Raw genomic sequence first — 27,728 nt, forward strand, 5'->3', positions numbered from 1 at the left:
TGGGTCTTAATATGGTCTCTCTTTGAGTAACATGCAATAAGCGAGGGAAAAATCTGCAGGCAGAAGGATAAACTAGGTGACTATCTGAAGAGGGCTTCTCCAATCCTAGGAATCTATGACATTTGACCTTTTTTTGTTTCAAATGCAAAGTACACCAGGGACTTCTGGCCTATTGAGTTATTGAATGACTTTTGCTCTGTTCACTTTGCATAAAACTTTCTCTTAAGGGTTTTGGGCTTCTATTTTTTTATTTCTCCTGTCCTCTCACACCAGTGTCTATCCCATACAGTTAAGCTTGCCATCTTTTGGGATCTGATTTTTCACAGTCTGTGGTGAAAACCAGGCCCAGATACGCTAGGAAAGGATAGAGTGCCTAGAGAGAACCCCACCATCCCTCTGGTCTAATCGCCAAGAAAGAGGGGGTTCTCAGAAATGCCACAGGGAGAGGAGCTTATAGCCCAGTGGCTAGGAGAGCAGGCTTGGGGGTCACGTGGCCTAGGTTTGAATCTTTACCAAGTGTGTGAGCTTGAGCAAGTTGCTTCCTCAGCCGTAAAATGAAGTTAACACTTGTTGTGGAAATTGAATGCGGTGATGGTACATGAAGGCACTTAGCACAGTGCCAAGTGCTGTTAACATGCCCTTGTCTACCTTCTTCCTGCTTCAGATGGTTCCAGACCTTGATCCACCTGTTAAAAGGCAACATTGGCACAGGACTCCTGGGGCTGCCCCTGGCAGTGAAAAATGCAGGCATCTTGGTAAGGGTCTGCCTGGTGGAGGGAAGTATCATGACAAATTTTGGGAGACAGTGGGTTTTAAAAAAATTATAGTTCATTTAAATCATTGTAAAATAGGAAGCTTTTTAAAAAAATTCAGCTGAGAAGAAAACAAAATCCAATTCATTTGTCTAAAGATATTTATTGAGGGCCTTCTGTGTGCCAGTAAATAAAGCAGACAGAAATTCCTGCCTTCACTTCCAGGCAGGGCAGATGTCCTTAAAATATCTCAGGCAGTTTCTGTCAATAATGGTAACGAATGAATTAGTGGCATGAGTCTGTCCATTTTCTACACAGTCCTTCCACACCCCAGCTCTGAATGGCTGACTCTGAGAATGTTTTCCTTTTACACTTCACCCCCTATAGACTGTCCAAAACCATTCTGGTTTCTTTTAGAGTTGGAGATGGCCCAGAGATGCAGATTGGCCTTAGTTAAGGGCAGTCTTTCTTGATCCTGGTATTGCGTTACAGAGAGCTCCCCTCTCCCACACACCTCTTCACTTATCTCTTCTTCCCAGGCCATCTTAGGAACCTTCTGTTCTGCTGATGGGCAGCAGCCTTGGAACAGCCTTGTCTTGTGTCGTTCTTCTCCACAAGATAAATTCTCTCGAAGGCATGCTAAGGCTCAGATGGTACCGTCTCACCGAGCTCATCTCTGTGATCACATTTCTGTTTCTAACGCTGCGCTACAAGTTCTGTCGTCGGAAAGTGCCTTAGCAGCGTTGTGATCATTTGCAGATCCAGCCTCTGTTGCCTCACTCCTAATACTCCCTGCTTGTCTCTCCCTCTCTTGCCCATGTCTGTCCCCAGATGGGTCCCCTCAGCCTGCTGGTGATAGGCATCGTGGCCGTGCACTGCATGGGCATCCTGGTGAAATGTGCTCACCACTTCTGCCGAAGGTGAGTCCTCTGAGCGGCCTCTCGAGGGATGCATTGTCCTCTGGGGTACCATTACCAAGCCTGAAAGGGAGCACTTCCACCGACCGCTCTGAATTCTCTGTGCCAGCCGAAGGTGGCTGCTGAGGAGTGCAGCATACCGTTCCCCGTTAGTTTGTGTTCTTTTTCAGCACGTGTCATCTTTTGAGTTTACTTATGTCCCTTGGACAAAGCACATTCTCATTTTACGTGCTTTGTAATATTTATTCATTGAAATGATTCTGCCAAATAATTAAATCATAATGAAAGTGAGTGTCCCATTGACTTAACACTTCTGCTCCTTGAGAGCATTCAGTCCAGGTCTCAGTGGTATCTCCAAGATGACAGATAGGGAGTTGACCCACGTCTCATTGAACTACGTGTGTTTCGTCACTGTCTAACACGCACTCTGCCCTTCCTCTGTCTCTCCCCACCCCCCAGACTGAATAAGCCCTTTGTGGACTATGGGGAGACAGTGATGTATGGACTAGAATCCAGCCCCAGCTCCTGGCTCCGGAACCACGCACCCTGGGGAAGGTAACTGGTTTCCTCTCTCCTTGTGGCTATGGCCTCCCAGTGTGGAGGTCTTCAGAGAGGTCGGTGACATGTGGGAGAGACTGTAAGTAGTGGAAAAAGCATCATTTGGGTCAGGACTTGTTCTAGCTCAGCTCTTTCAGTGGGAATCTGTGTGATGTTGGGCTGTGTGACTCTTCCCTTCTCAGGGCCTCAGTTTCTTCACTGGTAAAATGTGCGGCATGAAAGATCACCATAACCCATTCCAGCTTTGACAGTCTGTGACCAGTGATTATATTTCATTCCTTCATTTGTTCAACACATATACGTACTCTCTCGTGAGTGGTACAAAACAGCTGTAGGTATAGAGAGGGGATTCCCTGAGGTGGATTATGTGATCCTGTCCATCCAGGGGCTTGTAGTCTTTCTAAGGAAAAAGGTGCATGAGAAGCTGGTGAACAAGAGATCAGGAATAGTGTAAACCAGTAGGAAGAGAGTGTCCTGAGCTAGAAATACATCCTAGGCCCTAAGAGGGGAGGAGCTTTCAAGATTCTCTTGTCCGCTGTGCCAGATGAGAAGCACACATGACAGGTGCTTTAAGGACAGGGACGGGAGAAGGAAGGCTTCAAGGAGGAGGTGAGATGAGCTGGTGAGGTGAGCTAGAACAAATGGGTTTATTAGAGAAAGAGACATTTCAGGTGGGGGGTATTTGGAAATTTCTCCTTATGGTGACTCAGCAGCTGCATGAAGGAAAATATTCTACTTTTTGTTTTCTATTTGAGGAGACATCATATTTTGATGTAGAAAGTTGATACCATCAAAGGCCAAATCCTTTTTATTTTTAAAAATTGAACCACAGTAAAAGTGTGTTCTCCAGAAAAACTCCTTTTTGTGGTCATAGGGAGATTTTCACCTTTGCTGATTGTCAGCTTCCTCCTGTGATGCAGCTTTATGTAATTCTTTCGGCAAAATCATTTTCTGTGGTTGGGAGAAGCCACTTTGCCAAGTGACCACTGTTGGTTGGTTGGTCGTTAATTGATTCTTTCCTCCCTCCTTTGCCCTCTCTCCTTCTCTCCTTCTCTTTCTCTTCCCCCTCCTCTTCTTCCTCTCTTTCTCTCTCTCCCTCTTTCCCTCTCCCCATGGCTCCCCCTGCCCCCTTTCTTCCTCGCCCTCTCACTCCCTCCCTTCTTTCCTTTAATAAAATTAATGTGTACTCATGGTAAAAAAAAATTTTTTTTGAGCAAAGTGTGTACTGGTCATAGTTGGCATGGGAATACTTTTGGAATTTCTCTCTCTATAAACACACACATGCTCTTAGTTTTTTAATACAAATTAACCATCCTGCATACTGTTTAGAAACTTATTTTTTCCCTTAAAAGTCAGTCATGTCTCTATCAACACATACAGGGTTAGCATATGCTTATTACCTGCTGTATACTGTTCCATTTAAAAATGGTCTATAATCATTTTCTTTTGATGACCCCTTAGGTTGTTACCAGCTGTTGCTGTTGTAACAGTGCTTCAACCAGCAGTCTGTTTGGGTATATCTACTTCTCTGTACTTACGTGAGAATAGGTTGGTTCTTGGGTCTGAGTTCTAGAAAGAGACTGTGAAGGGTCCCCCTTCCTGGGCTGTTATGCTGAGGGTTCCCTGTAGCTTTAGAACAAACGGTGTAAGATGGGGAGGTGGACCATGGGGAGGGGCTGGGCAGTGGTCCTGGTGTGTGTGCTCGGCTCTGTCCTTTCCCGTCTTGGGATTACCTAACCTCGTACAGCATTCCAGACAAGAACCAGGAAGGGGACCTCAGAAATCATGTGATAGCGCCTCCTTCACCTTCCTCCAAAGCTCCAGACTGGTGGCACCTAGCACATTTCCTCCTCTCACCAGGGCGCACTCATTCTTGTCACCTGATGGGAAGGGTCTGTGATGACTGGGGCACAAGCACTGTTCAAACACCTGTCTCTGGGAGTCTTGCCTTTTATCATCATGATCTTTGTATTCCTTCCCTCTCCACCTTCAGGCACATCGTGGACTTCTTCCTGATTGTCACGCAGCTGGGATTCTGCTGTGTCTATTTTGTCTTTCTGGCTGACAACTTTAAACAGGTAGGGAGGACCCTGGTTAGAGAGAGAGAGAGAGACAGAGAGAGAGAGACAGAGAGAGAGACAGAGAGAATGGCAAGAGATGAGTGGACTTTCTGTTTAGGATTCCTTTCCAAACCAGTTTTGGTCAACAAAAGAATTAAGATTCTTTACATAGAACACCTTACATAGAACAGGGTCTTTTGTTTGATTTCATCGAAAGATCAAGGGCATCGAGAAACTTGAAGATGTCTTGTCTGTCCTCCTGTCTTTAGGTACGATATGATCAAACGCAGCTCATCCGGTTGAGTTGCTATGGTAATTATAAAGCTCTCCAAAGGTGGTTCACCGACCACAGACTTCTGTACGGCCTTGTTCACACGCTGAACCTCTAGTCAGGAACCCCTTCCAGTGGGAGATCCACTGGCCTTTGTCATTGAGAAGCTTTTTCTCTTTCTTGTCTTCCCCTCACTCTAGGTCATAGAAGCGGCCAATGGGACCACCACCAACTGCAACAACAACGAGACGGTGATTCTGACGCCCACCATGGACTCGAGACTCTACATGCTCACCTTCCTGCCCTTCCTGGTGCTGCTGGTTTTTGTCAGGAACCTCAGGGTCCTGTCCATCTTCTCCCTGTTAGCCAATATCAGCATGGTGGTCAGCCTGGTCATGATCTATCAGTTCATTGTTCAGGTATGAGCCCAGCCTCCCTCCTCCACCTGTCAAACAATCAAAGAAACAAACAACACAGCCAACTAGAGTGTAACTAGGGGTACGTTAACTGCTGGGTGGTATATTTAGCTTAGGGGTTCTCAACCTCGGCACTATTGACATTTTGGGCAAGATGCCTCTTTTTTTCGAGGGGGGCTATCCTGTGCATCATGGGATATTTTGCAGCCTCCTTGGTCTCTCCCCACTAGGGGCTAGTTGTGACCATCGACAATGTCTCCAGATGTTGCCAGACATTCCTGGGGGGCAAAATCACCCCCCTTGAGATCACTGGTTTAGACTTTTTCCCAATTAGACAGTTAACGTATGATCATTGTATAAGATTGGAAAATAGAGAAAAATATTAAGATGAAAATAAAAACCAGCTCTTCTAACCTATGTTTAGATAAAATAGTCCGTTACCGCTCCAGTTTTATATTTATTTGCCAAAATTATGAATCCAGTTATTGTTCCTTTTTGCACAGCCCATGTGAGCAGCGCTGTGGAGTAGTACATGAGAGGACATCTGTGTATATCAACAGATAGGTACATCAGGCTGAGGAAAGTGTTCCCTTACACACTGGCTGTTTCTGGACAAGACAATGCATTTCGCCAAAACTTGAGAAAAGGAAAAGAGTGAAAGCAGGGGCATAAAAGCATAACTTTAAAAAATGCATTTAAATTTAATTCCCCCAATAACTCGTCAAGACATACTAATTAAAATGCAGACAACACAAGTACCTGTTGAGCCCCACATCACCACCCTGAGTTTCCTCCTCTCAGGGACCCACTGGGAGTGATCGGTCTGTCTCCTTTTAGGTCCTATAAGTGCCTTACACACTATGTTAGTATGTACAGAAATGTATAAAAATATGTTTTGTTTTCTTAACATAATTCTAAAAATTATTATATGTAGTTTTTGTCTACCTTGCTTTTTTTCCCTTGACGATGCCTCAGAGAGCTTTCCATGTTGATTCCCCCGATTTTGCCTCATTCTTTTCAATTGCTACATAGTCTCTCAGAATAGGTGTGCCTTAGTTTATTTAAGTAGTCCCCAATCAGCGGACCATCGGGTCATTTGTAATTTTTAGTATTATTTCAGTATTATGACAGTGAATTTCTTTATGCCTTCCTTTTTGATGTCATGAATATTTCTCCAGGATGTTTATCTAGAGATGCAATTGCTGAAGACTGTGTACTTTTGAGTTTTTTATATTGTCGGGTTGTTTTTTCCAAAACAAATCTACTGATTTCATATAGACTCCCTTCCACAGTACATAAGTTTCCCACCCTAGTAAACACTGGCTATATCAGTCTTTTTAATTTTGGTCAGTCTGAGAGGTGAACATTGCCTCATTTTCACACAATCTGCTTAGCAGGGACCCAGTTACCCTCTCATGTGGTTTCTAGGAAAACACTGGGTCGTAAAAAAGTATGGACTGCTGTACGGGAGAAATGACAATGAATTCCTTCTGCTGGTCTCATTCACTCGAGTATCCCCAGACGTGTATTCTGAAATTCCCTCTCTGCTACCTCAGCCTGATCCGATGTATGAACCTGGGCAGTAGTCACCCACTAACCAACAGATCGCTCCTGTTTCCAGGAACTTACGTTACACTATGACTCAGAAATAATTACAGAGCACTCTCCCTCTTGTCTCATCTTCTCATCATAGAGCAAAAATATTTATTAGTCTGTCTTCATCTCAGGCACTGAAATGTTTCTTGTAAAGAGATCTAACTGATTTCTTAGCAGAGGCTCAGAAAAAAAGTATTTTTAGATTCTTTGTATTTTAGGGAGACCACATATAATTACTTTGAAACCTTTCAAAGAGAAGCCTATTACAGAGATTAATACTAGATCTTCCTTTGTTCACTGATCCTATTCTGTCACACTGTTAGAACATTCCCATATTATCTAAATACCTTTCTAGTGCAATCAGTTTTGAAACATTGTAAAAGGCAGTTGTAAAGTCAATTTTTATTTTAACTTAAGCAATGTAAGCACATGGTTTAAAAAGCCAAATTCTAAAAGGACGGCAGCTTCTGCCCTACTCCTCATCCTGTTCCTTCAACGCTGGGGACTTCTGTCCATGGTGAGCCAGGCAGGAGTTTGTGTCTGCACCTCCTTGCTTGTACAGCCTTACGTTGTACCTGCAGTTGACAATTGCCTTGACTTTTTTATTTGCCTGTTTTTTAAATGCTCTTTTGCTCATTTTTCCCAAATGTTCCAATAGTCCTGTCATGTACCCATCAATAATATTTTCCAAGTACTCAAGTCATTCACAAGAATTAAAAAAAAAAAAGAAAAATAGAAAAGAAAAGAAAGAAGGAAAATTAGAGAGAAAAAAGAAAAAGAGCTTGTCTTAAAAATTTGCCACCTTCCCTTCCAGCTTTATCTGTGTGGAGTGTTTATATAGTTGTATTATAGTGAATATGTAAATTAAAAATTTTTTTTACTATTATTTCATAAGCAGTTTTTCATGTGCTACTTAGTTATCTCAATTTTTACTTTTTAAATAGTGCATGATATTCTGTGGTATAATTGTGCAGTAAACTGAATGTTCACTTGTTTGGGAACATTTAGGGTGTTTTTAGTTACTAATAAATAGCTTTGCTCAACTTTTTTCGTACTTTGATTGTTTTTTCAACTCAATTAAATTCCTGGAGATGGGGTTACCTAGGGAAAGAAGGCAACTGTTTGTATGCAAGCTCCAGCATTTGAGTTTTTCATGGTACATTGGGCTAGTCCTTCCCCATAGCAAGTAGGGTTTTCTCAGCCTGAAGGGAAAAAAATACAAAGGCTAAATGTTCCCAAATCATGTGTCAAGTGTCAGACTTTCTCCCTTCTGAGAATCTTGGATTTAGGAAAAGGTATGACCTGTCAGATATTGGGGTTCAAATCTTGAACCTCTGTATAGCCTTTGTTTTGTTTTCTGTCTTTCAGAGGATTCCAAACCCCAGCCGCCTCCCCTTGGTGGCATCCTGGAAGACCTACCCTCTGTTCTTTGGCACGGCAATTTTTGCATTCGAAGGCATCGGGATGGTAAGTCTTGCACTGTGATTCTCTGGTACCCTTGGTGTCCTGGAGGTCTGCTTTAAGGAATGCTGAGGAAATGCTATTAGAAATGATCTTCTGAGACTTACGGGCCAGTCTGTGGATAGTGTGTCAGGGATTCCACTGAAGTTCCCCAGCTCCAACATTTGAAAATAAATTGTATGTAATTGGAGAATGTTTACATTCAAATGACATCTTTTGCCTACTCGTCTCCTGTGTGTGCAGTAATTAATAGTACATGGCCATTAGGAATGGCGGATTTAGATTCAGCCTGACTTGGGTGTAAGTCCTCCTGCCACAGAGTAGCTGTGTGACCTTGTGCAAGAACTTAACCTCTCTGAGCCTTTGTTGTTTGCTTCCGGAAAGTGAGCTTAATGTTTAGTAGTTTCAGGATTAAATGAAATATGTGTGAAGTGCTTTGCATAGTCCCTGACATATGGTGAGCCTTAAATAATTTTTATTTGCATTAATAATACTGTTGATTTTATTATTAAATCCATAAACATACGAATAATTTCTCTGCTCTGGATCGTTGGTGTAAATGAGTAGCCTTCACTCCTAGCTCAGCTTCCCCCCATCACTGGTGATTTCACCAAATCTGCCTCTCAGTTGTACCTAAATTGATTTTTATTTGTATTTTTCATAATAAAGGTCCAGAATTCTTCTCTGAAGAAGATTATTACCTCTACTGGCCAAGGGCTTAGGAAATGGGAAGACACTTCTCCTTCCATGGAATATCTTTTTGTCCCCATTTGATTTCAGTGTCATCTTATATACCTTTGAGAAAACGTGGCAGCACAACAGATTTTTTTGGTCAAAATACTGAGGAATTGCCCCAGTCGTGTTGATGGAATGTGTTAAGGCACTAACATCAGAAGGGAGGCTTTCTGAGTGATCGATCATGTGTAGGTTGTTGTCCTGAGGTTGTAAACATTTCCCTATGCTCTTTCTTGGGGCTTCTCATGGACCAAAAAGAATGTGTCACCTTGGTTCACAAACGCCAATGGTTCCTGGGCTGCTGGGGCAGAGCCCTGAATGGGCCTGCATTGCAGCAGTGAGAAAGGTCACGAGTACTCAGGACCGGAAAGAAGAGGCTGAGTAGGTGTGGAAGGATACCCGAGACCCTGGTACAAGGAGCATTGTACTAAGTTGATCAGTATTCCCTAAGAGCACAGAGCAGAAGTTGTTCCTGCTTCATTTCATTAGCTGAGGCTGGGTATGGAGTCATTCTATAATGATCGTTACCTATTACTGCAAGATTTCTCTTTGTTTTCTGTTTTTGTAATAGAAAGAAATGTGTTTTGACTCTTAGTTTGGATCTGGGGACTGTCAAGAGTGTCCAGGGAAAGTGGCACTGCTCACAGTTTGCTCACGGGGCTCTCTCTCTGTTTGTGCCGCTGGCCGAGGCATGGAGGATGTGGGCTCCCTGCCCTCTCCAGACGAGGAAACGGAAGGAAAGTTTAGAAAGTGATTCTTATCGGATGTGGATCAACTGTAGCTTGGGACCCTTGAGCTGGTGGGGAGGGGACTGCTGCAGGCCAGTGAGAAATGCCCTCAGGTGCCCTCAGAGCACCGGGCTTTGGCTCACGGTGTCTGCGGGGTGTGTCTGGCACAGACCTGCTCTGCCTCCTGGCTCAGGCCTGTGAGGAGAATGGGTGTAACGACAAGGCTCGAGTTGGTTTGTAGTTACTGCTGTGTTGCTTTTCCTTGTCAGCTGGTCAGGTGCAGTTGATGGCAGATTGCTAAGATTGTCACAGTCACACCTGCAGTTTTCCCCATTCCTGAACGAACCAGTCTTCCTAATCTTTCCTTTGCTTTAGCTGAAATTAAAGAATGTCCTCTGCTGTGAGGAGGAGGTGGCAAGGGTCAGCGGTTTGAAACGGGAGCCTGAGAACTGGGTCTTGTCATACACCTTTGTGATCCAGAGTCTCCAAAACCCTCTATTAAGTCATTCCACCCCAGCACCTGTTTTTCTAACCTGGAGGTTTAGTTTGTCACTGCTGGTGCCTGCCCCTTTTTGAGGTGAGGCGGCAGGTTCTGGGGACTCGAGTGGCACTTTTCCCTGACCTGTGTTTTGTGTTCTTTGGACAGGTTAGCGGAGCTGTGATCTCAGGTGAGGTACGGCTGCTCTGTGCCACCACCAGCATCCCTTCCAGGTGGGCATGATGCGGAAGGATCTGCTGGTTGCAGGTGGCTGAATGTGAGGTCAAAGAGCACGCCCCACCCCCAGGGATCTTAGAGCAGGAGCAGAGCACTGGCCCGGACCAGGAATTACGGCTTCCGGTGCTGTCTGTCCTTCCCATTCAGGACTTCCCAGCTTACACAGCAGGCTCTAGGTCTCCTTACGCTCTGCGACTGGAACTTCTGAGCAAACAACTTGCATTTATTTGTTTGTCTAATAAAGGATGGATGTGTTTTGGGGAATCCTGGGGCTAAGGAAGTTAACTTTTTTTTTGAGAATATTTCATTTTTTTCTTGGCTATTAATGTTGCTTTTTTCTATGCTTTCTTTTCTCTGTCACTATTCTCATAGGTTCTGCCTCTTGAGAACAAAATGAAGGATCCTCGGAAATTTCCAGTTATCCTGTATGTGGGAATGGCCATCATCACAGCCCTCTACATCAGCCTGGGGTGTCTGGGGTACTTGCAATTTGGCGCTGATATCCAAGGCAGCATAACCCTCAACCTGCCCAACTGCTGGTACGTGAAGGAGGATGGAAGCCCGGGAGCACGGGGTGTTTTTTTAAACTAATGGGCCACAATGTGGGTTCTTCCTCCTACCTACCTCTGAAGTCAGCCCGCTTCACTTTAGCCCAGCGCTGTCCCCCATCCTGCCCAAGCCAGCACCATCCCACCTTGGCTGCTCACCAAGCCTTTCAACCCGTCTCCCTGCCTGCGTCTTATTCTTCCCTCAGCTCTGTGCTCCCCGTGGTTACCCGTGTGAGCCACCTAACACTCCTGCAGCCGGCTGCTGAGAGAACTCCTCAGAGGCTTCCTCTTGCTCTCCCGAGTGTGCCCTCCGGCCCTGCAGGCTCCAGCCCCACCCCCCACCTAATTTCTTCTCAGTAAGGAGGACTTGGTCTGGGGGTTGCTCTTTGGGAGGAACGTTCTCTGCTGACTCACCGACCGCAAGGTCAAGTCTAGGTCTGATGCCCCTTCTCTCTGCTCCCTCAGGATCCCGGTAGGATCCTATCCTAATTCTTACCCACTGTGTTGGAATTGTCCGTATATGTGTACTGTGGTCTCCCCATGCTGTAAGCCCTGTGAGGACAGCAACTGCCCATCCTTCCCTTTTTATCCCGGCACCTGGGGCATGATCAGCACCCAGTGAATGAATGGGTTTTGAACAAAAGTGGGGAATAAGCCCTGAGACTGAAGCGTTTTCTCAATGAGGAAATGTTATCAGAAAGCGAGCTGGGCATGGAGGTCAGAGGTGAGCTGCCACATCCTAGCTCTGTGGCCTCGGACAAATCACAGCTTTTCGCTGCCTCAGTTCCCTCTTCTGGGAACCAGGAACAGTCATTTCTTCCTGCCAGGAGTGTCATAAAGAACAGATGACACGCATGAGAAAGTACTTTGCGATAGTATGCTGGTGCGATTGAGAAGTAGGCTGCTGCCATGGGCTTTGTTCTTTGTTTGGATGAGTAATTCCTATGGAGGCTTATGCTGAGTGGATTGGTTGATCAGCCAACTAATCCACCATTTCTCTCTGGAAATCCGAGCCCAGAACGGTCAAGTATCCACATTCCAAGTAGATGGGGAGAGAGGAGGGCACATGTGCTTGGTGCCCACCCTCTGCGTGTCTCTCCCACGCAGTCACGACTTGCTGTGCAGGTGGGGGCCTCCCACCTTGGACCACTGTTAGGAGCTTTTCAGTGTCTCACTTCCCTTAACTCTCAGTTGCTGTATTGTAGGGAAGCACTGAAATATATTGAAATGCTTCCTAAAAAGATAGACGTCACAGGGTGTGTTCTAAGCAAGAACGATTCTATTCTGAAGATTAAAATTTCATTGTGGAGAACAGCTGTGAGTATGTAGACACTGAGACGCTTGTTGAGTGCCCTGGGGATCAGAATAATCTTTCAGGCGGGCCTGGTTGATCTGCCTGTTTGTGTTTTTTAGAGCTCTAATCGGTGAGGCATTGTGCAAGGACAAATTGAGAAAATTGAGCAAAATGTTTATTCTGTGGTGTCATCAGTGTTTAGCACAGGACCCCCTACTCAGGAGGGGTCTGAGCCTGCTGTGTGGCCAGCCAAGCGGTAGTCCTGAAATGGACCATTGTTTTCAGAAAGTCTTTGTTTCTCTCTCCCTCTGATACCTGCTTTGAGATTTCCCAGTGTTCCTGCCCCATCGGGTGGAAGCTCAGCATAACAAGATCAATGGGTCAGGAGCAGCAGAAGCAGCCCACATAATCTGAAGCCACAGCTGAGCGTCTGTCTTCTTCCCTCTGATATTCCAAACCCAGCGATTCCTACCTTTCTGTCTGCATCTGGGTATGAGTCATTTGGCCAACTCTGTAGGTGACTCTCCTGATTTCGGACTTCCCAGCATTCCAGAAAGCTTTGGTGCTGCACCGAGTTTAATTATAGAGCCACCAGCTGATTTTTCCAGAGTTTTTATTATCTATTCTTGGAGCAAGTATAACCTTTGGTCAAACTCAGTCTCTCCCAGGGTGTGCTGCTTGTAGCATCAGAACATCTTCTAGGAATTGAGTTCCACCACAGAGAAATTCAGTGCACCTCTACACAATACAACCACCACTTTTAAATACATTTCCACCAAGGGAGGGTGGCCAGCGTTCCTCACTGCTTACTGCGTGAGGGTCTCGTTTGATGTGGAGCTTTGCTTAGGGGCAGTGGGGCTTTCCGTTAGTGATCGTGTCAGTTCCATGAGTACTTATAAGACTTGTTTCCTGCTCAGCACAGTCCTAGGTGTGGGTGAAGATAGAGGTGCCCCATGGTGAGTGAACGGTCTCCCTGAGAAGCTACACGGGGAGCAGTGGTAGGAAGACAGCTGGAGTGGAGTGGACAGGTGGACTCTGCTCCTGCCTATTGTCCTGCAGGGTCACCTGCTGATTCCAGGGAGCTCTGAATTGGATGGGAAGGATGTGAATAAGTTTTTTACATTTTAATTATACTTTTCATTGTTTTTATTTTTGAAAGGATATATGCCCCGGTAAAGATTCCAAATGTTCAAAGGGGATACTGAAAACATCGTTACGTTTCCACTCACCTCTCCTCGTCCCCAGTTCTACAGTTTTCCATTTCAGAGGCAACCATGTTAACCAGTTTTTCGTGTTTCCTTCTGGAGATGTTTAGTGTATGTAAGAATGTCACATACGAAGTGTGGGTGAGGGGGAATACTTTTTCCCTTTTTTTTCTGTTTTTGACAAATTGTAGCACACTATAAAAAATGTACTGCTCCACGCTTTTTTCACTTGATAATATATCCTAAACCTAGTTCCATGTCAGCTCTTAAGAGTTCTGCCTCATTTTTTTTAATTGCTGTGTGGGGACACCATGATTTATATAACCAGTTCCTTACTGATTAACACTTAAACTCTTTTCAGCCTTTGTACTTAAATAATGCTGCAATGGCATATTTTGAATGTTTTTGTGCACGTGTGCAAATATATCTGCAAGATAAATCGCTATGTATGAAATTGCTGGATCCAAAGGACATATGCATTTGTAACTTGGATAGATGTGGCCAAATTGCAAGGGGACCATTTTGCAGTCTCCCTGCTAGTGCATGAGCGTGCAGAACAGGCGTTTGAACGTGTCTGGGCTCTCTCTGCAGGCTGTACCAGTCAGTGAAGCTGCTCTACTCCATCGGCATCTTCTTTACCTACGCCCTCCAGTTCTACGTCCCGGCCGAGATCATCATTCCCTTCTTCGTGGCCCGTGTGCCTGAGCATTGGGGGCTGGTGACGGACCTGTTCGTGCGGACTATGCTGGTCTGCCTGACATGTGAGTAGAGCACAAAAGAATTGCCTTGTGTGTTTTCTCCCACAGGGCACCCAGCCCTAGGGTTTTCAGGAGGGAGAGCTTGCATTGTAGTGAAGTTGCCAGTGCTGGGTGAACAGGAAGCTTGGCACGCTGTCTGTTCCAGAGTTGAGGCATGTCCAGAGGGTGAGGTGAATCAATGACATACGTACTCGGAAGGACACGGCAATGGGGACCGTCATTTATGTACCAGTATGGTGTGAAATGCTACAGAGGTGGTTGAAAGTCATAGGAAAGACGTATAATTGTTATTCCATATAAAATATGATAACAGCCTAAAGGAGAGCCATTTGCCCATATCTGTAATGAATATAGGTTACTTTCATAGCGGGTGCATGTTTATTGGTTTTTTTCAAATAGTCACTTTTGTAGTGTGACAGTCTGTTCCTTACGTTTCATTTTGAGACTGCATGATACTCTTCTAGACACTTTGGATATTGGTCTACATAAATATGTTTCTGAGAAGTTTTTCTATTGGTTAACTAGATGTTTGATTTATCACTTTGTATTCTATTCCTCTTCCCCGGACGCACACCCAGGGGTATAAATTAAGAGACAAGATATCACCCTATTTGCTGTTGGTTGAAAATGGTATAAATTTAAAACATAAAAATAAATTCCTGTTTTTCTTAGATGCTGTGAGTTGATACAATAGAGACCCCCAAAGATTGATCTATACTATCTAATTTAAATAACTACAAGATTTGTAATTGCTTTCCAAATTGAAATGCTTGAATCATATACTTTTCTTTTTGCTATATTTGGCTTTTTATTTTATTTTTAAAACATTTATTCTTTTGAAACAAGACGTCTTGATTTTCATATTGAGGCTGTCCCAGATATTTTCTTATTAGTCATTGTATCTTTGGAAAAAATGTAGGTCTCTATGATTTTTTAATTGAACCAGAATTGAGTATTTAGGGATGAAATATGTGAATGTTGTCTGGTTTGCATTCATAGTATGAGAAATCAGAAATGATTTTATTGGTTGACTGTTAGCAAGAGAAGGACAGGCAAGAGACTATCCATCCTTTTCAGCCTCCCAAGCAAAATATAGGGAAAGACTAGAACCTATCCCAGAATAGACCTTCTCCAGGGAACAGACTAGTGCTTCTCCCAGACTGGACCTTCTCAAGCCACCTGCAGTTCTTCTTTGTTACTTCAAGGATAGTGAGTGGAAGCTTAGCATCCAAAATATCTGTGTAGAAAAAACGCCCTGGAGCTGTGGAATTAAAGTCCTTTCCATGACTTTCTGATTTAATCTTGGGTGGTACTCCTTCTGAAGATTTATTGCCGGGTGGTTCTGGGTAGTTGTTGGGCAGGTAGACACCTTGATTTTTCCAGCCCCAGAGAGCTGATGGCAGCCAAGAATCTGGCTTCTCCTTGTAGCCTTTATTTGGCAGACCTTTAGTCCTCTCCTAGTCCAGCTTGTAGAAACAGCCACTCAGCAGGTAATCTGGTGGCCGGGACTGTGTACAGCCCACTCCTGCCCCAGAACTACTGCAAAGGAAAGAAGGAAGGTCATATCTTACTTTTCCAGCAAATTGCCTTAATGTGTGCAGATAAGATGCTTGGACTCTAGATTTTACTCAAGTCTTCTGCCAGCCCCTCTTGATGCTTCGATTCAGATATGTATGTTTCTTCTGTGGAGACAAAATTCCATGTGCAGGTGTTTATTTATAATGTGAACTCTCAGGGCCCCAATTCTTGGATCCAGAGGGCATTGGGAGAAATGATGGGGATAGTTCACATAATTGCCTTTGTTCCAAAGTGGTTCCTCTGGAAAAACTAGGTCCGTCCAGGTGAAATGTTTTGTCACTGTCTAGATGCAGCTTCTCCCTGCCTGAAGAGCTGGGGCAGTGATGCTGGGCCTGCTTCCTCTCACTGCCCCATTTCCTTGTCAAGCCCAGTTTTAGCCTCTAGGAGCATATGTCTTGCTTCCTGCCAGGTTTCTTTCCGCTGCACCCTGCAGGAGCCACCAGTCTCTGATTCACAGACCTCATGTTGTCCTTAGATGCCTCTTGGTTTTTGCTTCACTTTTCCTGGCTCTGTCTGCTCCCTTTTTTCTGGCTCCCTTCTACAGCATGATGCTCAAAGGATTCGAGCTGCTTTTGAACTTCAAGTGCATTCAGTTGTTTTTCCCTTTTCCTGTGATCTCTCGTGACTTAGCATTGCACTGCCATCCTATTAAAAGACGCAGCCCCCTTCATTTCTGAGCACTCTGGCTTCTCTAACGTTCCCTGGAGACTTTGAAGTAATTGTGGGACTCAGGAGAGGCATTTCACTGTAACACCACCTTAAATGTATTTATGTGAGTTCATTTCGTTTTTCTTTCTTTGTACTTTCCCATCTTTTTGCCCGAGGTTAATTGGTACGTGATTTTAGAGCTTTGGTATAACTGAGTGTTTTCAGTTATACCTATAAATTTTAATGGCAGCTTGTTTTATTGCTATTTATGATGTTTTCTTGTCTTTTCCCCAACTTTTCTCCTCTTCCTCACCCTCCATCCCCAAGGGGAGCAAGGCAGTTTCATCCAGCCTTATTTTTTTTTCCCACTTGGAATTCCACGTTCTCATCACACTTTTCCCTGTCCCCCAATGATTGCTGTATCTGCTCTTTGATGCTTAATTTCAGACTGCTGAGGAGGAGTGGTAAGGGAAAACACGCATCTCAGACAGTGGTGCTCATTTTGTTTTGGTTTCATACAGGACAGTATTTACTTCCAGCCCAGATGCTTATAAACGCTGATCACCTTATGCCCAGAGCTTGTGTAGAAGGAGAGGCTGCCTCTACTTGGAGAGTCTAGAGGTGCAAAAAGAATAGTTCCTTTGGATTTCATGAGGCACTAACCTGTCCTTCGGTGGTTGGTACTAATTCTCTGTGGCATTTACCACGTGAAACCTTTCGCTTCAATTAGGTGTGAGAATTTCAGAAACCTATTGTTGAACATGTAATAACATAGAAGCACATCAACTAAGACCCTTTTAGACTGGAGTGCATAGCTATAAATCGTTCCCAGCAGCCAGACCCTTTAGAGCATGCAGCTTCCAGGTCCAAACACAGTGGCTTCTCAGCACCTTGTGGTCTTTCACTCTTCGTGGTCTTGCAGATACAAGGAAGAAGGGCAGCAGCATAAATTAGCTGCACCAGTGCCCCGCCCTCACCCCCACCTTGAATCATCACGAGGCCTCAGTTTCCTCAACTGTAAGATATGAAAGGTATCTGATCACTAAGGTTTCTCTCAAGTATAAAATTCTGTGATTCTGTACAAGTGCTTTGAGCCTGATTTTAAATTTCGACTAAAATATTGCTCAGAAAAAGAAAGTTAACATAAACACATTTGAAGAATGTCTAGATCTGGGGTTATTGAAGATGAAATTCCCAATATCCCACTGATTTAACAAAATAATTTCTTTTGCATTTTATCTTCTGTGTTAATCCTCATGGGTGCATATAAGAAATAGTTGCAATCATAATATACACATAACTTTGTCTTTCGTACTTTAATATTATATCATGAATGTACATATCCTTCATAAATAAGTTCATGACTGCATGATATTTTATTATTTAGGTAGATCATATTAATGAAAATACTCCTTTAGTGTTGGACATGTAGGCTGTTTCCCTTACTTTTGTATTTTATTTATACCCCCACTAAATGAAATATTTATCGTAAGGCTATAATTAATTTTAAAACTAGATTTCTAGACATTCAGAAATACCACGGGTAGGCTTCCCCGGCCTCGATCATAGTAAAATAGCAGAAAGAATTTCCCGACACAGGAGCTGTAAGTGTTCAGTTGGTGTATAATTTTAGATCGTATTTCTGTAAGTGTGTGTGTGTTCTCTTAAGTGCTTTCTCCTCTGTTGTGTGTGCATTAGTCAGCTTTCTGTTGCTGGTCTAAAACCACAGACTCCAGAATCCCAATTAGTTCCTTCTCTGAACATGGCCGTTTACCTCACATTGCTTCAGCCGTTGAAAGATCGTATTTGTCATCCCGTAACCCAAAAGGAAGGTGTTTTGTAATACCATTGGAGCCCGGTTGACTAATCATGTGGTCCGGTGGAGTTGTTCTCAGTCCCGCTTTTCTGTACATGCCACAGCTCAGCCTCTGCAGAGGGCTGTGGAACTGCCAGTTGGGAGAACGCTGTCTTCCTCTTTGTATGGGGTGTTCTTTTGTGGGGGAGCGTGCAGAGAGGATAGTCCTAGTTGCCTGATTCCTGAGATCCCTACCTTCTTGAGTTTCTCTTTCTAGAGGGCTTTAACTCATAGAGTAAAGACACTTAAAGGTTTTAGTTGCTCCCGTATCTTTCCTAAGTACCTTATTCCTGGCTCTGGAATTAGTTAAAACTAATTTGCCACATTTTGCATGGTGGCAAACAGATATCCCCAGTGTTGAGCCCTTAGGGCTCTTTATGCTAATTTGGTTTGGGTCCCCTTCTCTTTCTCACCCCCACTGTATTCGTGGGAGGCTCACTCTTCTTGCCTTCTCCCCCCATTATCTTTCTCCAAGGTCAGTCTTTATTTAGGGTTCAGTTGTGGTGTGTGATCCGTGTAGGACAGGAAGATGGACTTCCCTTTGCAGCCCTCTGGTCCTGGCTTTAAGCGAAAAGTTCTGTTCCCATTAAAAATCTCTATTAAGGATATTTTTGTTAAGCATGCTTGTCTTTTATATCCTTTGTTGTAAAAATGAGAACAAGTTTTTAGATCGCTTTTAAAATATCATGATGAAGTGGAACATCTCTTTCTGATCTGAGAAAAGATTCTGACTGCACAAGCTTCTGTTTCTGTTTCCACTTAATTCTTATCACAGAGTACATGAAGCACATCGGGCTTCACTTAACTCATATCATGAATGCACATCTGTCCTCCAGGTTAGTCTGAGAGATGGAGAGGGGATGACAGACTCTCGGGGCTGGGAGGGGCCAGGCAGGTCATCTGACTTGTCTCCTCCTGGGGCTCATTGTCTCTGATAAGGGCCCCTTCTCTTGAGCTGGCTGGAGCATCTGTGGGGACCAGGGGCTGGCACCGGAGGGGTAACTCACACTCCCTTTAAAGGTACAAAATGGTGGACTATAAGCTATGTTTTTGGCACAACCACGTGTTGGAAGAAAGGAGTCCCATCGCTCTGCTGTGTCACTCCTGAGCAGCGTGCCGTGCTTCCCAGTTGGCAGTGAGTTGAGGGACATATCCCAGAACACATTCCTAAGTGGCTAAATCTGCATTGTACAGTTCCTTGAAATTTCAGAATTGGGTGAGCCTTCAGCAGTCATCCTGTATTCGTACAATCACCTTATTTCATGGGTAAACACACTGAGGCTCAGAATGGTGAGTTGATTTTCCCTGCGTCGCCAGCCTGCTACTGAGCAGGAGCTGGGAATTATATTAGCTAACATTTATGAAGCACTTATTCTGTGCTTCGTCCTCCAAATTCTTGACATGAATGATCTCATTTGACCACCCGTGTTTAGCAGTAGGGAAATGAGTCTCAAAGAGGTTAAGCGACTGGCTGGTTAGTGGTAGACCTGGGATTGGAGCCCAGGTTCTGAGTCCGGAGCCCATACTGCCAACCACATTCCTGGACAGCCTCTCCCTGGGTGCAGGTCTAAGTGCTGCATCATGGTTGTTTCCACACCACTACTCACCCAAATTGGAACTTCTAAAGCCATCCCTGTGGAGTTGACATTGGGCAGATGGAGACCCAGACCCCAGAGAGAGTTAAGTGTCTTATTCCAGGTCACACAGGAGATCAACTCTTATTGAGTATTAGGTTATCCTTGATGAGAACCGTTTGTTCATCAACCTACAAACACCTTACCTCCAACTTCGCTCTAATTCAGACCTGAAGGTTTGAGGAATGTCGCCAACTCTCTATTTGGAAATAGCCAAGGGCTGAAATAGGCTATTTTTAACTTCCAGAGAAAGTTAGAAGCCTATGCTTTCCTAGACTTTCTGAAGGTGTTAATGGGTGTTGATTACTAGAGGAAGGAAAGGACAGGGTTGCCCCAGGGCTGTGAAACAAGGGTAGGGGCGATGGTAGGGGCAAATCTGAGGCTCGGTACTGAGACTCGGTGCTCCTGTACCCCCTTTCGTCATAGGCTGCAGAATCCTCCTCTAATTTCCTCTGCAAAGCGGAGAGAGGTCAGGGCTGACTGTTGACTGGCTTCTCTGCCAAAGCATTGTGTTGCCTTGGGAAAGCGAACCTGACAGATAGCTGACTTCCCAGTGCTTCATAGGGAGGATCTTCCTGCTGCTCAGCCAGACCCGTCTGTATTTTCTTGCTCATTAGTCAGTGATGTGACTCTATCAAGGACTTGAGGTCCCCGATCCTAGTCCCCGCTCTGTCACTTTCTGTCATGTAACCTCTCCGGGCCTCTGTCCACAGCACAGGAATAGTGGTGCAGAGTTACATACCGGGAGCCGAGGCACCTTCGGTTCAGTGAGTGGGTGCTTTGCCCTGCTGTCTACTAGACACGCCCTTCTGCTGTGATGCAAGTGTCCCAGGTCTGTGCTTCCAGCACAGCGGGTGCTGAGTCCTTGAAACGAGGCAGTGCGAAGGAGGGACTGACTTTATTTAAATTTAAACTAGCCGGTGACGCTGGCTATCGGACAGCCCGCAGAGTAAGTGTGAGGTAGGAGTCGTGAATCTGTCTGTTCCTACCCCCGGTACATCTCCGTTCCCACAGGCCTCTCCCCTTACTGCAGGGAGTGGTATTCCAGTTTCAGAGTAAGTGTTTCTCATAAAACCTGGCGTCGAAATGCCATCCAGTCTTTTCATCTGGTGCTCAGCCAGAGAGGCAGCGATCGATCGATTCCAGTAGTCCATCTGAAGGAGAAAATCCGCCGCATTACACTGAGATGTGTCGGCGAGCTCACCAGTGTGATGCCTTCCTCACAGCAGTTTGACTCCAGTTTTGCTTATGAAGTTTGAACTGAACCCCCTGTGGCAAAGGTAACTCCCTCGCAGGGCTCAGGGAGGTAACAGGTGTGCTCTGGGTCGCTGTCTCAGTGCCGAGGACCTCCAGCTGGAGGCTGGCAGCAGGAAGACAATTCAAAATGCGTTTGATTACTAATAAGCTAATGATGCCCTTCTCGTAAGCAGCAGAATACACGTGCGCGATGATAATACTGACTGTATTACATGCCGGTTGTACCCCTGGCCTTTTCTTATGTGTCCTTGTGTCCTCTTGATCATCGTGACATCTGTGACAACAGAGCTGTTAGCATCCCCATTTTGCCAACAAGAAAGCTGGGGAATAAAAAGGAGCCATAACTTCGTCACTTGGGCAAAACCAGGAGTCAAACCCAAGCGCCTAATTCCAGAACGCATAATCCTCCGCAAACCTGTGAAGCACTGCCCTCCTTCCCCAGTAGAAAGCTGAGTTGGATGGGAATAGTGGGAGCAGTGGGCACTGGATCGGTGCGTTCAGGGAGGCTGCGTCCCCGTGGTTTTAAGCAGCACTGCCTGACCAGCTGGCTGTGCTGCAGTCATTGGTACGGTATGGAAGCCAGCGGCGTTTTCTACTGCAGCCCCCATTCATCATTGTCAGTTTCACCTTCCCCATGTAAACCCGTGGCTAAGTGTCAGGGGTGGGAGCCACTCACTAGCTTATCCCGGCAGAGGGGTGGCGTCGTTGTGTGGGGCCTTGCTCCTGAGGTCAGCCTGTATACGGAACTACTTCTGCTTTCCCTGTGTGAACAGCCCTGTGAAATGGGGCTCATCATGTTGTCATCCCAGAAGCAGGAGGATTTGGTTTCCCCTGTGTGTTTCTTGTCAATCAAGTAGAGCTGTTCGTGTTGGAGGTGGCCTCCGTGGTGAGAAAGTAAACGGTCTCTCACAACACGGCCCACCTCCTTTTCTGCTCCACTCTCTCTCCTTTGGTAGGGACCAGGTTGCCCTGGAATAGAATTTTGTTCTTTTTCCTCGAGAAGGTGGACGTCACGTACTGTGGTAGGAAAAGCTCAAAGCGAAGTGACTGGAGCCAGGAGATCTGGGTTCCACTCTCAGTTCTGCCCAACTTGCAGTGAGACCCAGCTTCCTCTCCCTCTCTGAGCAGCTCTTTTCTCATCTATGGGCTGAAAGGTTGGGCTGGATAATGTCTAAGTCTCCTGAGAGCTCTGCCTTCCCTGAGAGGGACACTTGCTAAATTTGCAGAAGTGAGCAGATCCCTTCCAGTTCTGGGCAGTCTTGAACACCCATGTCCTCTCTCCTGCAGGCGTCTTGGCCATCCTCATCCCCCGCCTGGACCTGGTCATCTCCCTAGTGGGCTCCGTGAGCAGCAGTGCCCTGGCCCTCATCATCCCGCCCCTCCTGGAGATCACCACCTACTACTCGGAGGGCATGAGCCCCCTCACCATCACCAAGGACGCCCTGATCAGCATCCTGGGCTTCGTGGGCTTTGTGGTGGGGACGTATCAGGCTCTCTCGGAGCTGATCCAGCCAAGCAATGCTCCCATTTTCATCAACTCCACCAGTGACCTTCCATAACCATCTGGGTGCCATCCTGCACCTACCTACCCCACCCCTGTGTGTTCCCTAGCACCTGGCCCCAGAGCCTCAGGAAGGTTCAGGCTCAGGGGGAAAACAAGGTTGCCATCTGGGAACCCCTCTACCTGGCACCTAGGTACCCTGGGCCAGGTAGGACTGAGGGCAGTGGGGACAGTGGGTGCAGATACGCAGGAGGTACTTTTAGTGGCAGTACTGTCATTGTTCATTTGTACTTATTTTAGCCCAGAACTTTTTAACTCTTTTCCCTCATCATGCCTCTTTTATCATCTGCCTTCTTACTTCTGACCCATCTTCCCCAAATTATTCCTGTTGCACAGCTCACTTTATTTAAAAATTTTAGCATCTCCCCCGTCATGTTTTCTCCTTTCCTGATCCAGGCCTAGATTAAATAAGTGGGAAATCTCCCTCTTTATAAAGCCAGACCTATCTCTTTCTCATATAGCTCCCAAATATTTTACCTCAATATTCTCCTACCTATTTAAGTCTCCAGCAGGTGTCTGGATCTACCTAGTAGTTTAAAACCAGCCCCCAAAGCTGGAGTTTTTAATCTTGACTCTCTCTGGCTTGCTGTGACCCTTGGCAATACCTTCTCTTTTCCGAATTCCTCGTGTGGGTCACAATACTGTATTCTTAGTTGCTTTAGCTCCTGAAAGATATCAAGTGTTGCCTCAATTGAAAATATTTATAATTAATTTAAAATTAGCTTTTGTTTTTAGACTTGTCTCTAGATCTGGGATTCTTGTGAATTGTTCCTTTCTTAGTAAACTTGTATTTTGCTTCTCCTGCTGAAAAGAAACTTGCTCCAGAAAATGTCTGCTTAGGTCCTCAGCTCTCCTGGCTGAGTATGCCAAAGGTTTTAATCAGGATCATGTAAGTGTGTCGCTCTGTGGGGAGGCATGGACTTTGCCTCCCGTCGACCAGCCTGATTTCATATTGAGAAGATATGAAGGACTCAGGAAGGATTTGCCAGTGCACTAGCTTGAGGGAAAGGATGGCCGAGTGGGGTGTGTTTCTGCCCACGGGAGGCTTATCAGATGGTTGCTGTGTGCATTCAGGCCTGCGTGCCAGCCTCAGCCCCTGACATGCAAACAGCATGGCAGGGTTTAGTTGCCGTCGTGTCAGGAAGACACCCACACTGTTGCCAGGGGTGCGACAATGAGGTCAGTGTGCACACGTGCGAAATTAAGAGAATCTGTAGCAGCTGGTCTGACACTAAGTATGGTGCTTGGTTGTTTACAATCAACGGGGGATGGGGCAGAAACAGGGTCCTGTCCCCGCTCCTCCACGACCTCCAGGACTCTAAAGGAAGCACTTGATTAGGATTTCGGTCCCTTGTGTTTTAAACACTAATCGTGACCCCTACAGCCACCCCACCCCCATGTCTCCCTGAGTGTCAGAAATAGCTTCAGGGTTGGCTCACCTCATGGTCAGCCTTCAGATTTGGGAACAAACTGCAGAGAAGGCGGAGGAAGGTACATTGCCTTGCTTTTGGCTTCCCCTCCTGCCCTCGGTGTGAGGAGTGTTTCTGTGCGTGTGTGTTCATACGTATGTGGTAGGGTCCTGCTGTACTCCACTCCTTCACTAGGCTCTTGCTTACCTGGAGCTTAGGTTCACCCCACCAGTTGGGAGAGCAGCACAGTTTTATCAGGGGTTTTGCTTTTGTGTCACCAAAGCTCATAGGGGCTGTGACCCACCTCCGCAGCTCCAGCTTTGTCTTCGTTTTCTGTTCCAAAGCCAAACTCGCTGCAGGGACTCCTAAGCTACCTAACCATTGATTAACTTAGGAAGAGTAATCAGTGGTGACTCGGTCTCCCTTAGGAGAATGACACGCTTTCTGCTCTTTGGTGGTCACTGAGAGGTGCTTATATGACCAAGATTCTAGCTGGAGGTGGCATTGGCCCTGCCCTCTGAAGCCTCAGGCTTAGAAGTTACCAAAGTGGGTTGAGGAACTATTATCTCTTGTTTGCAAGCCTGGGCTCCGGCAGCCTTTGCACAGTGGTCCTGAGAGTTGTATGCAGTGAGAAGGTACGTGCCGATAGGAGGGGGTCACACCTGTGTCCTGCCTGCAGCTTCTGTGGTGGAGGTTTCTGCACACGCAGGGAGCTGCTAGAGGCAGTACTGTCTGGTGGGCGGTGACACGGGGGCTCTGATGCCGGGACAGCACAATACAGAGGTCCTCTGGCCCCGGGTCTTAGCAAAATACAGGCTATTGCTTCGGGGTCCCTGGTCCAGAGAATGGGGTGTACAGGAGAGACGGCTCTGGCTCTGGGGCTTGTGACAGCTAATTTGACATGACCTTCAGCCTGTTGGATCTCGTTCCTGTGTGCCTGCACTTTGATAGGCTGACCGCATGGCTGCTTCAGGAGACCCAGGCCAGGCAGACCCAGGCAGTGGGCCTTCCTGGTTGTGCATTTGCCCTGCAATTAGGTGTAGAATGAAGGGTTAGCCAGAGGTGGGGAGAGGGAGGAAGCCCTTCCTTCTCTTCCAGAAGCTGCCCTCTGGGCCAGCTCAGGGAAGCTTCCTCTTCTGCTGCCCTGCAGTCAGGGAGCCCTCCTTGGTTTCTTCCCATCACTCGTCAGGAGCCGGCTGCGCCGCCTCTCCGTGTGCACTGCTCCGGTCCCTGGTGAAAAGGCCGCAGCATAAGTAGGAGTGTGATCAGGAGCAAAGGCTTTCTGGAACGTGAGGCTGTATCTGCCAAAGCAAAGGCAAACCATGGGTTTTCTGGCCCAGGACTGTTAGGCTCTGTGTCCCTCCTCCAGGACCCCCAATGCAGCCCCAGATTTCCATTAGCTCCGAAGTAGCTGCTCAGAGCCCCTTGTTGTCTCCTGCAAACGCTGCTGTTGGGAGCAGGTTTCCAACTCCGTCGGCAGTGTACCTCCCCTTAAATGCAGGTGCTTCCCTGGAAGAGCATTACCTGGCATCTTCTAGTCAGTTTGCCTAGAAGTTGTCACCATTCACAAGTGGTATTATTTATATTGTGCTGCTGTCCAGCTACTAGGAGCCCTTCGTCTGCACAAACCCTGGCCAGTACATGTGAATGTGGGGCAGGTCTTAGCTTAGAACCTGCAGCTTGTGCCCTCCCTCGCTGTCACTCACCTCCCCAGCCGGATTCCTTGGCTGGTGTTCCCTGCTCACTCTCCATCCTCATGAAAGGTACAATTTGCCATTTCAGCTGGTGTCTTAAAGTGACGGTCCCAAATGTGTGTCAGAAAAATCTTCCCCACCTCCCTGTTCTCCTGTAACTTTTCTTTCCTCCAGTTTCTCCCTTTGGAGATTGTAGACTGTCATCTCTGTGTAACACTACATGTTTGCCTCATGGTTTTTGGAAGTGCACAAATCTCAGTTTATGTCTGTGTACAGCTTTCTCTATTCACGACTCCCAGCAAGGGGGTCTGCGTCAGTGCAGCGGTCCGTATCGTAGCTGCGCAGGGGTTACGGTGGGAGCTGCTTCTCCCAGTGGAGACACAAAGGACATGTGCACAACTTAGTGATTAGGGAGTCGGCTCCAAGTCTGCCTTAGAATTACATTTTCCAAAGTATGTGGCACATCTCCAAGACCATTAGGGGAAAAGGAGACGGTGTGGTTTGTCTTTGAAATCATGGTTGATACTTTTAGGTAGTTAATCCTGCTGGTTACAAGGCTGTTTGCTCTGGCAGCATCAGCCTGTTGCATTTCTTCTCTGTCCTTTGTGTCACTGGATCATTGCCTGGCCAGGGGACGTACACGGTGCTGATCACATGTTACCGGAGTGGGAAATGAGGGTGGAGGGTGCCTGTCATGAGCCGTGTTCTTTTGTTTAAATCCAGAGGATGCTGGGGACGCTGTTTTGTTGTAGTGAAGGATAAAATTATGTGACTCTTTTGTATAATGTGTCAGCGGATGTGTGCATAAGAGGAATATGAAAAACTACGTCCCGCAGGTCTTGATACCCAGACAGTACTGTGTGTGTGGGCCTGTAGGAATGTATATTCCCACGTGGCACGTGTAGAGACGTGGATCATGCCGGAGCTCACAGAACATCTTTTTTTGGGTTCTGCACCCAGATCATGTGTTAAACTTTTCCTTTTCAATAAATGAATTTTATTTTTTATTTTTGAAGGTTGTGGTCTGTGTCTTTGTTTTCACTTTTTTTTTTTTAACATCACTCAGATCCATTTTCTTGCTCTTAGATTCAAAATGTTTCTAGTTTATGGGGAGTAGTATGAACATAGGACCATCTATGGAATTGAGAGTTCCCGAGAAAGGGGCCAGGCAGTGATTTTTCTGTTAGACAATCTTGCCCTTCCTGTCTCTCCTGCTTCTCTTGAAAACTCGAGTGGGAATTCTCAACTCTCTCTGTGCATATCACATGACCCCATGTAGTGGTTGGTTTTATGTGTCAACGTGGCTAGGCAGCAGTATTGAATAACCTAGTATTCAACCAAACACTAACCTCGGTGTTGCGGGGACAGTATTTCGTAGATGTGGCGCAAGTCTGCAATTAGTTGCCCCATCATATGGGGGGGCGTCATCCAGGGAATTGAAAGGCTTTAAGGGCAAAACAGGTTTCCCGAGGAAGAAGAAATTCTGCCTCGAGACTGCAGCACGAGCTCCTGCCCAGGGCTTTCCAGCCTGCCAGCCTGCCCTGTGAATTTTCAACTCGCCAGCCTCCACAATCACATAAGCCAATTCCGTAAAACCCCTCTCTGTCTCTCTCTGTTTCTTTGTCTCTCTTTATGTTGTATGCATTTATGGATGAATGGATGGATGGATAGACGGATGGATGGATGGATGGGTGGATGGATGGATGGATGGATGGATGGATGGATGGATGGATGGATGGATGGATGGATGGCTAGATCCATCTTACTGGTTCTGTTTCTCTGACGAGCACTGACTGATACGAGAGGTAACACTTAACTTTCTTGAAATGGGGGAATTGGTTTCAGGACACTGGAAGAGATGATGCCCCTTTCCTTTTTGTCACAGTGAAGAGGAAAAACAAGACTGTCTGACTGACCCTTAGGTTTGAAAACCAATCTTTGTTGGCTACTGAGTTACTCTTGTTTAAAAGCAGAGCACTCAAGGAACACTCCTAAAGTATAACACTTTACCAAGAGAGGAAGGTAGGGAGGATATTCAATTATCAATATTACTGGAGCTGGGGGTGTCAAAGGGTTTC

The 27,728-nt window shown here is 46.0% G+C and overlaps 1 protein-coding gene across 9 annotated transcripts in view; it reads left to right on the top strand.

Moving 5' to 3' along the window:
- LOC308491562 (ras GTPase-activating protein-binding protein 1) overlaps window positions 1–27,728 on the top strand; it is a 296,580-nt gene that overhangs the window by 16,843 nt on the left and 252,009 nt on the right. For 8 of the 9 annotated variants that reach the window (XR_013992377.1, XM_081035383.1, XM_081035391.1 and 5 more), the window contains exons 3-10: window positions 665–755; window positions 1,584–1,672; window positions 2,129–2,224; window positions 4,221–4,305; window positions 4,759–4,977; window positions 7,939–8,037; window positions 10,582–10,748; window positions 13,848–14,017. Coding sequence is in view for 8 of the 9 variants with exons in the window: in XM_081035383.1 (XP_080891509.1) it covers window positions 665–755; window positions 1,584–1,672; window positions 2,129–2,224; window positions 4,221–4,305; window positions 4,759–4,977; window positions 7,939–8,037; window positions 10,582–10,748; window positions 13,848–14,017 (1,016 nt within the window). In the remaining variant the exon portion in view is untranslated. Of the gene's footprint in view, window positions 1–664; window positions 756–1,583; window positions 1,673–2,128; window positions 2,225–4,220; window positions 4,306–4,758; window positions 4,978–7,938; window positions 8,038–10,581; window positions 10,749–13,847; window positions 14,018–22,273; window positions 26,666–27,728 lie in introns of those variants that run through there. The other variant, XM_081035385.1, reaches the window with a different exon arrangement.

This window comes from Rhinolophus hipposideros (assembly GCF_964194185.1).
Source record: "Rhinolophus hipposideros genome assembly, chromosome: 23".
In the NCBI taxonomy this organism is placed as follows: Eukaryota; Metazoa; Chordata; class Mammalia; order Chiroptera; family Rhinolophidae; genus Rhinolophus; species Rhinolophus hipposideros.